General features: G+C 45.7%; 1 protein-coding gene across 1 annotated transcript in view; it reads right to left on the bottom strand.

Moving 5' to 3' along the window:
• Nucleotides 1–4,875: 4,875 nt before the first annotated feature.
• The window catches only part of LOC144508732 (nectin-1-like), a 43,210-nt gene continuing 33,069 nt past the window's right edge, over nt 4,876–15,016 (bottom strand). Inside the window, exons 4-7 of the mRNA XM_078237040.1 lie at nt 13,760–13,862; nt 10,264–10,403; nt 9,535–9,648; nt 4,876–4,886 (exon numbers count right to left, since the gene is read on the bottom strand). Of these exons, the coding sequence (XP_078093166.1) occupies nt 4,876–4,886; nt 9,535–9,648; nt 10,264–10,403; nt 13,760–13,862 (368 nt within the window). The remainder of the gene's footprint in view (nt 4,887–9,534; nt 9,649–10,263; nt 10,404–13,759; nt 13,863–15,016) is intronic.

Below are 15,016 nucleotides of genomic sequence, written 5' to 3' on the forward strand. Positions count from 1 at the left end.
TGGCTGGGGCGGCACGGTGGTACAGTGGTTAACACTGCTTTCTCGCAGCGCCAGGGACCCAGATTTGATTCCCGGTTTGGATCACTGCCTCTGTGGTGTGGGAGATCTAGGGTACCAGCAACATTAGGCACGATTAGGTACTATAGTTGATTTGGGAACAAACAGCACTGGACAGTATGAGTACTTGATCTTGCAGGCTTCAATTACTTGTGCAGAAGGAGAAACAGACTTGCAGCCCTCGGCAGATTGTTTCTGATGTTACAAACAACTTGGCAATTACAGTTAATGACAGCAAATGGGAAACAAGCACTTCTTCTAATCCTTCATTTGCAGACATATTCACCAATCATACCCTAGCTTTTCACCCTTCCATATTTGATGAAAACTGTCTCCTGCTAATTCTTCATTTGCATAAAAGGTCCCCATATATTGCCTTTGGTATTCTGTTGTGGAAAACTCTGATTTTTCTCATTCTCGAGTAAAGGCCCAAAAACAGAATGTTTACTGGACTTAAGCAGGTGAAGATTAGCTGTTCATGCTAAATACACAAGCACTGACCCCACTGATGATTAGCATTTTCCATTGCTTGACAGGGATTTATGGAACCTTAATTTTAACAATTTAACTTCCACAGTGGAGTCTGCACCTTCTCCCCATGTCTGTGTTTCTTTCCTCTGGGTTCTCCGGTTTCCTGCCACATCCCAAAAGATGTGCTGGTTAGTGGCCATGCTAAATTTCCCCCAGTGTACCCAAACAGGCGCCGGAGTGTGGCAACTTCACTACAGTGTTAATGTATGTCTACTTGTGACACTGTTACGAGGTGGAGGTTTTTTGTCCCCCTTTTGAGACATAACGCAGAATCCCCCAAAGAGGAATACCTCACCTCGTAATCTGTTAAAAATGTGTGGGAAGGTGTGAACTGTTCTTCGGTAACGTTTAGCGGTTAACGAACAGAAATACCTGACACTCACTTTAAAAAGAACACTTCACAATTTATTCATTTAACCAACAGGGAACTTTAACTGAACAAATAACATACTGAATAAAGTAAGATTCTATTGGAATGCTTGTCCAAATAAGTACAATATCTATTCATTAACCCCCAAAAAAATACAATTCAGTCACTCTCAAAAAAATATACAACCAGGTTTTGTGCCTTTCGGAACCTTCTGGAGTTTCTCGGTTGATTTCTCGATCTGTCAGTTCTTTTTGATTTGATATCTTTCACTGGTTAAATAGTGCCTTCTCTTAAGAGATATATAAAGCTGGCAGGATAGGGAGCTGCTCTCTCCCTATCGAGACTGGAGAGGTGGCAGTTCGATCTCCTTTTTTGCCCCTTGCACTCTCTGTTATCCCTGTGATGACCTATCCATTTTCCGACAGGAGGATTGGTCAAATTTTGTCAACATCAAATTCAAATGTTATCGATTCTTGGTATCTGAGTGTCTGCTTTAAATTGAGAGGCTGAATTCAAAAACGTTCAAATGCCTGAAACCTGTTACCAAGGCAACTCTCTTGCCAGGCCCTGGATACAAATGTTTCAGTCTGGGACCCCATATGCACCTACATTTTAAACCTCCAAGCACTGAAGCAACACAAGTTTTTAAAGGGACCACTTAATGTTTTTTCCCTCGATCATTTTCACATTCTTTACATGTTCACAAACTCCACAAAACAATCATAATAAATATCATGTTGCTCTATCTGGGATCTTGCTGTGCTCAGTGTTGTTGCTCAGTTATCCACAGTTCTACCAGACTGATTCCTGGGAAGGCAGGATTGATGTATGAGGAGAGATTAGGTCGGTTAAGATTGTGTTCACTGCAGTTCAATAGGATGAGGGGAGATCTCATAGAAACGTATAAAATTCCAACAGGACTAGTCAGGGTAGATCCAGGAAGGATGTTCCCGATGGTGGGGTGTGCAGAACCAGAGCTCACAGCCTAAAGGTAAGGGGTAAACCATTTAGGACAGAGATGAGGAGAAATGTCTTCACCCAGAGAGTGGTCAGCCTGTGGAATTCACTACCACAGAAAGCAATTGAGGCCAAAACATTGTGGAGCGAATTGATCCGGTCCGCCCGCCCTGGGGATCGGAGCGGGAGAGGGGTGGATCATGGAAAGGTCCGTTGACCTTGGGTGGAATTTTCTGGTTTCAGGAGAGTGCGGCCGGAAAATCCCACTCACTATGTTTTCAAGAAGCAGCTCAATATCGCTCTTGGGCAGAAGGGGATGGAAGGATTTGTGGGGGAGGTGGGATCAAGCTTTTGGGGCAAATTCTACCATCCTACCCGGCATGGGAATCGGAGCGGGTGAGGGGCTGACCACGGAAGCCGCTGATCTCGGGTGGGATTTTACAGTTTCTGGACGAGAGAGGCTGTAAAATCCTGCCCAGTGATTTGGATGATCATAGAATCACAGAACCCCGACAGTGCAGAAGGAGGCCATTCGGCCCATCGAGTCTGCACTGACCACAATCCCACCCAGGCCCTATCCCCGTAACTCCATGTATTTACCGTTCTAATCCCCTGACACTCAGGGTCAAATTAGTTTGGCCAATCAACCTAACGTGCACGTCTGGACAGCGGGAAGAAACGGGAGCACCCCCAGGAAACCCACGCAGACATGGGGAGAATGTGCAAACACCGCACAGACAGTGACCCGAGGCTGGAATTAAACTCGGGGCCCTGGCGCTGTGAGCCAGCAGTGTGAACCATTGTGCCACCGTGCCGCCAGTTATGATCATAATGAATGACAGAGCAGCCTCGAAGGGCTGTTCCTGCTCCTATTTTTAATGTTAGAAATACTTAATTGGCTACTCAAAAAGATGTCAATATAAATTATCACGAGTGAGTTATTTATTGCGATGATACACCACTGCAGTTATTGCAACAATAAAATAGGACAATTTCATCAGGAATCATCGTTTTTAATGTCGGGACCCTGCGTAGTCACACAATAGGTCTTCAGAGAACAAGCTGCCCATTGGGAAATTCCCATCGGATACATGGAGGGCATTGCACACCAATCCGAAACTATTATGACCTGACTAAAATAACGTTGCAAAATCATGGACAGGAGATGAATGGGGGTTGGGGATACAAGGCAACATGGCCATTTCTGCCTCCTCCAAATCAGCTCAGGAGAAAATGTAATTGTGAAAATTTAACCAAACATTGCAGCAATCAGGATCAGTTATACTGCTGCAGTAACAATACAGTGCTGCTGTATACAGACAGAACAGCTCCGATAATAGCAAAACAAACTGCTACAATCCATAGTGAGGAAGAAGCCACACTGGACTCGAAAGGTGAACTGTTTCTCTCTTCACCAATGCTGCCAGACCTGCTGAGTGTACCCAGCACTTCCAGTTTTAAACACCATACATGAAATCTCAGTGGACCCTGACTGGAAAATGTGGGTAATAGAAACAGAGACATTCAGTTGCAAGTATTAGAGCGATCCCATTAGACAGATGTCAATCAGGATTATCAGCGCAGAGATTTACAGCAGCACTCAGTAATCAAAGCTTGAGGTGTGATAATTGTCCCTGACGCCCGTGTTGTCGCATTGCACCTTCAGGCGACTTTATACAATAATATTGATGGGCTGGAACCAAGAGGAGAATGGATCACTGTCCTGGGTCTGGGTGAGGGGTGTTTGTTTTTGTATTGCGGTCACCGTATCTGAAAAATAAAGAAATGTTAGATGTCTGGGATCAATATTTAGAAAGTAAAAGGAAGAATCGAATACTTATTGATAATGGAAAGCCTCAGGAGGAAGAGAATGTCAGCGAGGCAGAGTTATAGAGACTAAGAGACAGGCAGACATCTGACTGACTGACATTCATATTGACAGGCAGACTGGCAGTCAGAATGGCAGACTGACTGGGATACTAACAGACTGATTGGCTAACAGGCAGACTAGAATTAGAGAATCAAAGAATCCTACAGTGCAGAAGGAGGCCATTTGGTCCATCGAGTCTGCACTGACCACAGTCCCATCCAGGCCCGATCCCCATAACCCCATGCAATTAACCTCGCTAGACCCCTGACACTAAGGGGCACGTTAGCATTGCCAATCAACCTAACCCGCACATCTTTGGACTGTGGGAGGAAACCAGAACACCCGGAGGAAACCCACACAGACACGGGGAGAATGTACAAACTTCACACAGACAGTGAGCCAAGACCGGGAATTGAACCCGGGTCCCTGGAGCTGTGAGGCAGCAGTGCTAACCACTGTGCTACCGTGCCGCCCACAGTCAGATAGTGAGACTGACAGACAGGCTGATAAACGTACAGCCTGACAGACTGACAGTCAGTTTTACTGACAGAGACTTGGACAATAAGACCGCCAGACAGGCAGACTGACTGACAGACTGATACACTGACAGATAGACAGACTGACAAAGAAGCAGACAATCTGACAGACAGCCAGACAGGCAGACTGACTGACAGACTGATACACTGACAGATAGACAGACTGACAAAGAAGCAGACAATCTAACAGACAGAAAGACAGGCAGATTGACTGACAGACTAATTGACACACTGATTGACTGACTGACTGTGTCACAGACAGACTAACAGAAGGTCAGACTGTTAGACCGACAGACAGACAGACAGACAGTGAGAGAGGTGCAGAGACAGAAAGAAAACAAATATATACCTGATGAGGGGGGATTGGCTGACAATTGATATCGAATGAGGTGTACCTGTGTAATTCACTGTATAGCGATTGTTCTCCGACATTCAGACTCTGTGGGGAGGCGTCACACATGCAATTTTTAGTAAATCAATAATGTTGATTCAATGAAATAAAGTTTCACTCGAAATGTGTGTGTGTTCCGCTTACCATGTATGTTCCAGGCAGCTCAAGTGAATCCTGGAACAGAAATTGGACATGGTTCAAGGTGGGAACATTCAGAAGTTGTCTTGGACAGAAAGGGAAAGACAAGGTGATGGCCTCGTGGTTATATCGCCAGATTATTAATCCAGAAACTCAGCGAATGTTCTGGGGTCCCGGTTCGAATCCCGCCACGGCAGATGGTGCAATTTGAATTCAATAAAAAATATCTGGAATTAAGAATCTACTGAAGTCATTGCCGATTGTTGGAAAAACCCATCTGGTTCACTAATGTTCTTCAGAGAAGGAAATCTGCTGTCCTTACCCGGTCTGGCCTACATGTGACTCCAGAGTCACAGCAATGCGGTTGACTCTCAACTCCCTCGGGCAACTAGGGATGGGCAATAAATGCTGGCCAGCCAACGACGCCCATATCCCACAAATGAAACAATAAAAAGGCACAAAGCATTGGATGTAAACGGGGGAGAGGAGGGAACTCAGTGTCATCAACAAACAGAGAGATCACAGCTTCAACCCTTCTCCACGTGGCAAATGGTAAATGGGAATAAGTCATAGAATCATGAAGTCATGCTGTTCTGAAGTATGTTCCACTGTCCATTAGTCTGGGATCTTTGATAGAGCTCCCCAATTAGTTTCACTGCCCTGCTATTTCTATATAACCTTGCTCACTCTTCCTTCTGAAGTATTGGTCACAGCCATGATGCTTTACAGCAGCGAAAGAGGCCCTTTGGTCCATCTGCCTGTGCCAGCCATCAAGCAACTATCTATCCCCATCCCATTCTGCACTGCAGCCATCAAGCATCAATCAATTCTCATGACACACGACAGCACTTGGTCCGGAGGCTTGTATTCTTTGAGGTCTCAAGTGCTCATCTCAATGCTTCTTATTTCTCCAATCGTCTTCTCAAATCTACTCATAAATTTGTTTCCACCACCTTTCCAGCTAACCCTTCCAGCTCTAAACAATGTGACACACAAAATATATTCCTTTGGAATCTGTTACAAATGATCTTAAATCTGTACAACCCTGATGACATTCGATGAAAAGCTTTGCCCTTCTCCGATTCAAGACCGGCAGATCAATAGTTTTTGGTGAAATGATATCCCCGGGATATTCGAGAGAATCTTTGCAGATTTCCACATCACTGACTTGATGAACGTTGTCACCAAGGCCTGAACCGGATGATATTAAACACGAACACCGATTTCTATTGTGTGGTTCTGGTTTAGGGACCTTGTGGGCAACATGGTTCATACTCGCAATCCTGCGGCTGAAATGATTGGTAGGGAGCTGAAATGACGAAACTAATCATTCAATTACCTGCTCGATTCTCTGCCTCAGAAATGAACTGTTGACGTAGGTTTCTGCTGAATGAATGAAATGGGAGATTTGTATCATTACACATTCGGGTTTGCTGTTCTCCCTGCTGAAGGTCAGGAAGACACTGGTGTAAACCAGCTCCCCAATTCTAACGGAGGGTACAAAAGCCAGATACGGCAGAAACTAGAAATCTGAAATTAATAAACTGAAAATGCTCGGAATTCCCAGCAGACCAGGCAGCTGAGATGGAGAGAGAAAAACAGATTAATTGTTTCAAAGAACAAATAGCAAAGAACAATACAGCAGAGGAACAGGCCCTTCGGCCCTCCAAGCCTGTGCCGCTCATGTGCCCACTAGACCATTCTTTTGTGTCCCTCTATTCCCAGTCTGTTCAGGTGGTTATCTAGATAAGTCTTGAACGATCCCAGCGTGTCCGCTTCAATCACTTTGCTTGGCAGTGCATTCCAGGCCCCCACCACCCTCTGTGTAAAATATGTCCACCTGACATCTGTGTTGAACCTTGCCCACCTCACCTTGAACCCGTGACCCCTTATGTTCATCACCTCCGACCTGGGAAAAACCTTCCCACTGTTCACCCTACCTATGCCCTTCATAATTTTATACACCTCTATTAGGTTGCCCCTCATCCTCCGTCTTTCCATGGAGAACAACCCCAGTTTTCCCAATCTCTCCTCATCGCTAAGACCCTCCATACCAGGCAACATCCTGGTAAACCTTCCCTGTACTCTCTCCAAAGCCTCCACGTCCTTCTGGTAGTGTGGTGACCAGAACTGGACGCAGTATTCCAAATGTGGCCGAACCATCGGTCTATGCAGCTACAACATCATATGCCAACTTTTATATTCTATGCCCCGTCCAATAAAGGCAAGCATGCCATATGCCTTCTTCACCACCCTCTCCACCTGTGCTGCCACCTTTAAGGATCTGTGGACTTGTACACCCAGGTCCGTCTGTGTCTCTACACTCCTGATGGTTCTGCCATTTATTGTATAGCTCTCCCTTACATTAGATCTACCGAAATGCATCACTTCGCATTTATCTGGATTAAATTCCATCTGCCATTTCTCCGCCCAATGTTCCAACCTATCTATATCCTGCTGTATTCTCTGACAATGTTCATCACTATCCGCAACTCCAGCAATCTTCGTGTCGTCCGCAAACTTACTGATCACACCAGTTACATCTTCCTCCAAATCATTTACATATATCGCAAACAGCAGAGGTCCCAGTACAGAGCCCTGCGGAACACCACGAGTCACAGACCTCCAACTGAAACAAGACCCCTCCACTGCGACCCTCTGTCTTCTATGGCTAAGCCAGTTCTCCACCCATCTAGCTCGCTCACCTTTAATCCCATGAGATTTAACCTTTTGCACCAGCCTGCTATGAGGGACCTTGTCAAACGCTTTTCTAAAATCCATATAGACGACATCCCTTCCCTCGTCAATCGTTTTTGTCACCTCCTCAAAACGCTCAACCAAATTTGAGTGGCATGACCTCCCTCGTACAAAATCATGCTGTCTATCGCTAATGAGATTATTCAGTTCTAAATGTGCATATATCCTACCTCTAAGAATATTCTCCAACAACTTCCCTGCCACGGACGTCTATCTCACCGGCCTATAATTACCCGGGTTATCCTTGCTACACTTCTGAAATAACGGGACCACACTTGCTATCCTCCAATCTTCTGGGACCTCACTTGTGTCCAGTGAAGAGACAAAGGTTTCTGTTAGAGGCCCAGCAAATGCATCTTTCGCCTCCCTGAGGAGTCGAGGATAGATGCCATCCGGTCCTGGGGATTTGTCTGTCTCAATGTTTCCTAAAAACACCTCACACTTCCTCCCTTGTAAATTGAGATTTTATCAAAGGGTCAACACATCCCTCTGAGACACTACCAGTCAACATGTCCCTCTCCTTTGTGAATACTGATGCAAAGTATTCGTTTAGGATCTCACCTACTTCCTTTGGTTCGAAGCATAATTCCCCTCCTTTGTCCCTGAGAGGTCCGATTCTTTTCCTAATAACCCTCTTGATCCGAACGTATGTATAAAATGCCTTAGGATTCTCCTTAATCCTGTCTGCCAAGGACATTTCGTGACCCCTTTTTGCCCTGTGTTGGGACCGCAATTGTTTACGACTTACATAGATGATTTGGAGTTGGGGACCAAGTGCAGTGTGTCAAAATTTGTAGATGGCACGAAGCTGAGTGGTACAGCCAAGTGTGCAGAGGGTGCTGAAAATTTGCCAAGGGATATAGATAGTCTGAGTGAGTGGGCGAGGGTCTGGCAGATGGAGTACAATGTTGGTAAATGTGAGGTCAGCCATTTTGGTTGGAACAATAACAAAATGGACTATTATTTAAATGGTAAAAAATTGCAGTATGCTGCCGTGCAGAGGGACCTGGGTGTCCTTGTGCAGGAATCTCAAAAAGTTGTTTTGCAGGTGCAGCATTTAATTAAGAAGGCAAATGGAATTTTGTCCTTCATTGCGAGAGGGATGGAGTTTAAAAACAGCGATGTTATGTTGCAAATGTATAAGGTGCTGGTGAGGCCACACCTGGAGTACTGTGTACAGTTTTGGTCTCCTTACTTGAGAAAGGATATGCTGGCACTGGAGGGGGTTCAGAGGAGATTCCCTCAGTTGATTCTGGAGTTGAGAGGGTTCCCTTTTGAGCAGAGACTGAGCAGATTGGGACTGTACTCACTGGAATTCAGAAGAAGGAGGGGAGATCTTATAGAAACATATAAGATTATGAAGGGAATAGATAAGATAGAAGCAGGGAAGTTGTTTCCACTGACCGGTAAAATTAGAACGAGAGGGCATAGCCTAAAAATAAGGAGAGCAGATTTTGGACTGAGTTGAGGAGGAACTTCTTCACACAAAGGGTTATGAATCTGTGGAATTCCCGGCCCAGTGAAGCAGTTGAGGCTACCTCATTGAATATTTTTAAGGCAAAGATAGATAAATTTTTGAACAGTAAAGGAATTAAGGGTTATGGTGAGCGGGCGAGTCGGTGGAACTGAGTCCACCAAAAGATCAGCCATGATCTTATTGAATGGCGGAGCAGGCTCGAGGGGTCAGATAGCCTACTCCTGCTCCTAGTTCTTGTGTTATTCCGGTAAATTCTTGGACAATGGACTATTCTCAGGGATTAGAAATAATGAGAGAAAGCAGGTCTTTGGGAGAAAATTGAGATCAGAATGGACAGTCACCTCAGAAGGTTGGAAGATGATATGGGGAAGTATTGAATACCTGTGCCCAGGTGAGATACCTGTAACTGTGCAGGTATCTAACTTCACCTTTTATTCTCTGAGAACTTACCTGCTGCTTTGCGTTTTCTCCTGATGAGGAGGACGATGAGAATCGTGGCAAGAACAACCAGCAACAACACTCCCACTGCCACACTGAGGATGATGGTTTGCCCAATGGCATGACCTGTGGAGGTAGCACAAGGCGAACATGGAAATAATTAACACAATGGAGACATCCAATAAATCCCTGCTGTGTTTCATGTCAATCTCCTTGCTTTTGTTATCTGGGTTTTTGCCCAGTGATGGGGACAAACCTAGTTTCGCTGGCTCAGGGAGGTATCCTATATACCATAGGATGGCACAGTGGTTAGCACTGCTGCCTCACAGCTCCAGGGACCCAGGTTTGATTCCGGCGTCAGGTGGAGTTTTCACGTTCTCCCTGTGTCTGTGTGGTTTTCCTCCGGGTGCTCCGGTTTCCTCCCACAGTCCAATGATGTGCAGGTTAGGTTGACTGGCCATTCTAAATTGCCCCATTAGTGTGAGGGGAACTGGGCGTTTAAATATGTGGGGATCGGACCTGGGTGGGATTGTTGTTGGTGCAGGCTCAATGGGCCAAATGGCCTCCTTCTGTACTATGAATGACTCATCGCCGCTCACAATCTCCACCAGTCTCAAAGTGAACTCATTATTATAATGACCTAGTTTTATATCTGGTCGATTAATAACCTCTGTCACCAGTGCGTCCATGAACAAAATGAAAGAAATCCGTCACTTTCTATTACAATTCATTAGTAAATACCTTCAAGGGGGTCTTGAAATATTATCTCAATTGTGTCATTTCCAGTCCCGATTGAATTGCTCGTAAGACAGCTCACGTTTCCGTTCATCCCGGTCTTTACGAATACTGAAGTTTTGTTTGTCTCCACTCCTTCTGGTAACCTTGGAAAAGCCAACAACACACATTGAAGAAAGGTCCTGGTGACTAAATCCAGGTGATTAATGTTAACTCTGGGCTCGATGGAGCAGCCAACCCATTCTGCACTCCTCCAGCTTGTACCTACCACTGGCTGGACAGGTAGGGGACTTCAGGAGGGGTGTATAATGGGGCATGAGTGATACAGATGGTATTAATGAGTTAAGGACAAAAGTTTTGGATTTAAATGGTGATGGAATAATCAAGATCGGAAACACTGAGAGAGAGGAACAATCTAAGTACGTTCTGTCAACGATAAACATCAAGCTTACATCCACAAGTACAATCACATTGGTGTCCAGTTCACCAAAAACCTGTCCTGCTCCCTCCATGCCAACACTATAGTTAAGAAAGCTCACCTCGACTTTCTCAGAAGACGAAGGAAATTTGGCATGTCAGCTATGACTCTCACCAATTTTTACAGATGCACCATAGAAAGCATCCTTTCTGGTTGTGTCACAGCTTGGTATGGCTCCTGCTCTGCCCAAGACTGCAAGAAACTACAATGGGTCTTGAATGAAGCCCAGTCCATCACTCAAGACAGCCTCCCATACATTGACTCTGTCTACACTTCCCGCTGCCTCAGAAAAGCAGCCAACATAATTAAGGACCCACGTACCCCGGACATACTCTCTCCCACCTTTTTCCTTCGGGAAAAGTATACAAAAGTCTGAGGTCACGTACCAACTGACTCAAAAGGCAGCTTCTTCCCTGCTGCCATCAGATTTTGAATGGTCCTACCTCGCACTAAGTTGATCTTTCTCTCCACCCTATCTATGACTGGAGCACTACATTCTGTACTTTCTTTTCCTTCTCTATGAACGGTGTGCTTTGTCTGTATAGCATCCAAGAAACAATACTTTTTACTGTATCGCAATACATGTGACAATAATAAATCAAATCAAATCAAATGAAAACATTTAGATTCACTCGGGTAAGAGGCATGACCAGGTGAGCTGAGTAATCTCTGTAAGTCCAACAGCATCAGCATGAGGGTGATAACATGTCTAATTCAGTCACTAGAGTGCATTGTTACACTCCATGGAGCTGAGAATTGGACTCTGAAGGGTGAAGTTGAGTGAAGAACAGCTTTTGAAATAAGCTTTTGGTGGAGGATGCTTTGAATCAGTCGGAATGACAGAAAGACAAACGAGGGGGTCAGATCAAGAGTAGGAGTTGAGGAGTCAAAAGGGTTTTTGAAAACAGTAACAGAAAGTAAGGGGAGGTGATGGCCCAGTGATATTGTTGCTAGATAATTAATCCAGAAACTCAGTGAATGTTCTGGGGACCCGGGTTCGAATCCCGCCACAGCAGCTCGTGGAATCTGAATTTTTGAAACATCTGGAATTAAGAATCTACTGATTGCTGATTGTCGGAAAAACCCATCTGGTTCACTAATGTCCTTTAGGGAAAGAAATCTGCCGTCCTTACCTTGTCTCACCTTCATGTGACTCCAGAGCCACTGCAATGTGGTTGACTCTCAACTGCACCTCGGGCAGCTAGGGATGGGCACTAAATGCTGTAAGAGTTTGAACAACACCAGGTTAAAGCCCAACAGGTTTATTTGGCGGCAAATACCATTAGCTTTCGGAGCGCTGCTCCTTCGTCAGATGGGGGATCTGACGAAGGAGCAGCGCTCCGAAAGCTAATGGTATTTGCCCCCAAATAAACCTGTTGGTCTTTAACCTGGTGTTGTTAAAACTTTTACTGTGTTTACCCCAGTCCAACGCCAGCATCTCCACATCAATAAATGCTGGCCAACCAGCGACGCCCATGTCCAATGAATGAAAAAAAGACAACTGAATGTGGAGTTTGGAAATGAAGACCTGAGAGTGTTGCTATGGCAACAATTGATGGAGGGAGTGAGGGTAAAGAGAAAGAAGGAGGGTTGGACAGGAGGATGCTATTGAGATTGGATTGTGGGAGGATTGTGGGAAACCAGAGAAGAAGGAAGACAACGTTGATGATCCTGATGAGGGGAATGTGACAATAAGCAAAGATACAATGGGAGACTAATCTTCTGTTGCCTGTTTCCCTTTATCACCCAAAGGGAAATCTGTCCCAAAGATTTCTGGCACAGAACCTCGTACAACAAACCATCCTAATTGGTATTTGTCAGAAGTTCTCCTGCACTCTGGGCTTCTCAATAACACCTGTTGTACATCAGTCCAATCCCACCCAGGCTACTTAACGCGCGATACACACTCTTGAATTGTGGATGCATTTAGACCGATATTAAACTCCAATACATTAGTTTACCCCATCATCTTATTCATAAGTATTGCCTGCATGCTAATCATACACATAATGATATCCTCTCCTTCTCCTTCCGCGCTGCCATAATCTGCAGAGCAGATTCATTCTTAATGCTGGTTCTAGTGACCGGCCATATAAAGAACAGAAAATGCCGGATCACCTCAGCAGCTCTGGCAGCGGGTGTGGAGAGAGAGAAGCAGAGTTAACATCTCGCGACCCCATGACTCTGCTCAGAGCTGAAGAGGGGTGATGGATTATACAGTGAGAGAATGTGTCCCAGAATTGGGATAGGTTGAAGTTCATGAAAGGTGTAATGGACACAAGTCAAAGGGAGTGTTAATGGTAGCATGAAGGACTAAAGAAGGTGCAAGTAGTGGCAAAGATAGCAGAATATGTGAATCGGAGAACAAAGGTCAGTGCTTATTGAAAGCAAAGCTGATGAACAAGTGACAGGTGGCCCTGTGGTGAGAGGGAGAGGGAGTGGTTGATTTGGGCCAATAACAAGTCATGTTGGTTCTGCTCACCAAGCGGTTAAGTGGCCAAAGGACACATGACCCTGAAATACAAATGTTTTTTTTGGGTTTAGTTGTATTTTGTGGGTGTGACATTTCACTGGGCTGAAAGTGGCAACTCAGATTGTTGCATTTTTTTTTCCAACTACCCACACAATGAAACACAAACCTCCAGTTGTGTTTGTTTTATTGTTTAATCTAGTTGGTGTTCCTGGAGCTGAAGGTGCAATCTGATGATGATGGGTTAAGGAAATGACCTCGCTCTTCTCTGACAATCTATTTCCACCTGGTCACAGGATCCAGATTCTCAGTTCACTGTTTCTCATTGAAACATACATCCAGCGGCAGCCAGTGAAGATTCAGCTCTGACTCCCGTGTGTGTCTAACACATTTTCACCAATGTTGCCCTGGAAACAGTGACATGTGGAGAGAGGTTGCCGGGATAGACCTGTTTTCCCAGTTTAATGGCATGTCACAATTCTGAACAATCCATTATCTCCACAGGATAGGAAATATACACAATGAAATTCTCAATAAATTCAGCACATGTTTACCCTCGCCAAGAATAGGTTCCTGCTGGAGGATTGGCTTCCGCGACACATTTGAGGCTGACACCCCCGTTGCCATCGTCACGTATTATGGTTACTTCCGGTGGATCTATGGGGGAAATGATTGTGTTCATGTGGTCAGTGCTTCCAGTATAGCAAAGAATCCAACTTTGTATTTGTGTCAAAGTGGCCACAGCAACAAGAAACTATATTAACCATAGAAACATAGAATCATACAGTGCAGGAGGAAGCCATTTGGCCCATCGAGCTTGCACTGACAACAATCGCACCCAGGCCTTATCCCTGTAACTCCACATATTTACCCCAATTGTCCCACTGACACTGAAACCATTTTGGATACTGTGTGGGGGGGGGGGTGTGTGTGTGGGGGGGGGGGGGGGGGGCGGATGAGCCTCCAGGGGTAAGCCACGGTGACCAGGTCACTGGCACGGAATCGGGCTCTGTGGATCAGATGAGAAAGAGGGGAACCAGGAGAGCAATAGTAGTGGGGGATGAAATGGTTCGAGGCATAGACAGGCGGTTCTGTGGGCGTGGACGAGACTCCAGGATGGTAGTCTGCCTCACTGGTGCCGGGATCCTGGATGTCTCTGAGCAGGTAGGAAGCATCCTAAAAAAGGCGGGTAACCAGACAGACGTCATTGTCCACATTGGTGCAAATGACGTAAGCAGAAAGAGCAGGGAGGTCCTGCGAGAGCAATTCAGGGAGTTGGGTAGTAGGCTAAAAAGCAGGGCCTCTAGGATAGCGATCTCTGGACTACTCCCAGTGCCACAAGCTAGTGAGGCCAGGAACAGGGAGACTGCACAGCTGAACGCGTGGCTAAAGGACTGGTGCAGGAGGGAGGGTTTCGAATTTGTGGATCACTGGGAAGTCTTCAAGAGAGGATGGCACCTGTACAAGAAGGACGGGTTGCACCTAAACTGGAGGGGTACGAATATCCTAGCTGGGAGTTTTGCTCGTGTAGTTCGGGTGGGTTTAAACTAATGTGGCAGGGGGGTGGGGATCAGAACAATAGGTCAATAAGCATAGAGGCTGGGGACGAGGTTGGGGCCAAGACAAGGCTAAGAGGAAGGGCGTTCTGGGGGAGGATGACCTCAGTGGGCCTGGAGGTCTGGAGTGCATCTGCTTCGATGCAAGGAGCGTCACGGGCAAGACAGACGAGCTTGGAGCCTTAATGCTTGCGCGGAACTTGGATGTGGTTGCAGTGACGGAGACTTGGTTAAAAGAAGGACAGGACTGGCAGC

Source organism: Mustelus asterias, chromosome 20, assembly GCF_964213995.1.
Source record: "Mustelus asterias chromosome 20, sMusAst1.hap1.1, whole genome shotgun sequence".
In the NCBI taxonomy this organism is placed as follows: domain Eukaryota; kingdom Metazoa; phylum Chordata; class Chondrichthyes; order Carcharhiniformes; family Triakidae; genus Mustelus; species Mustelus asterias.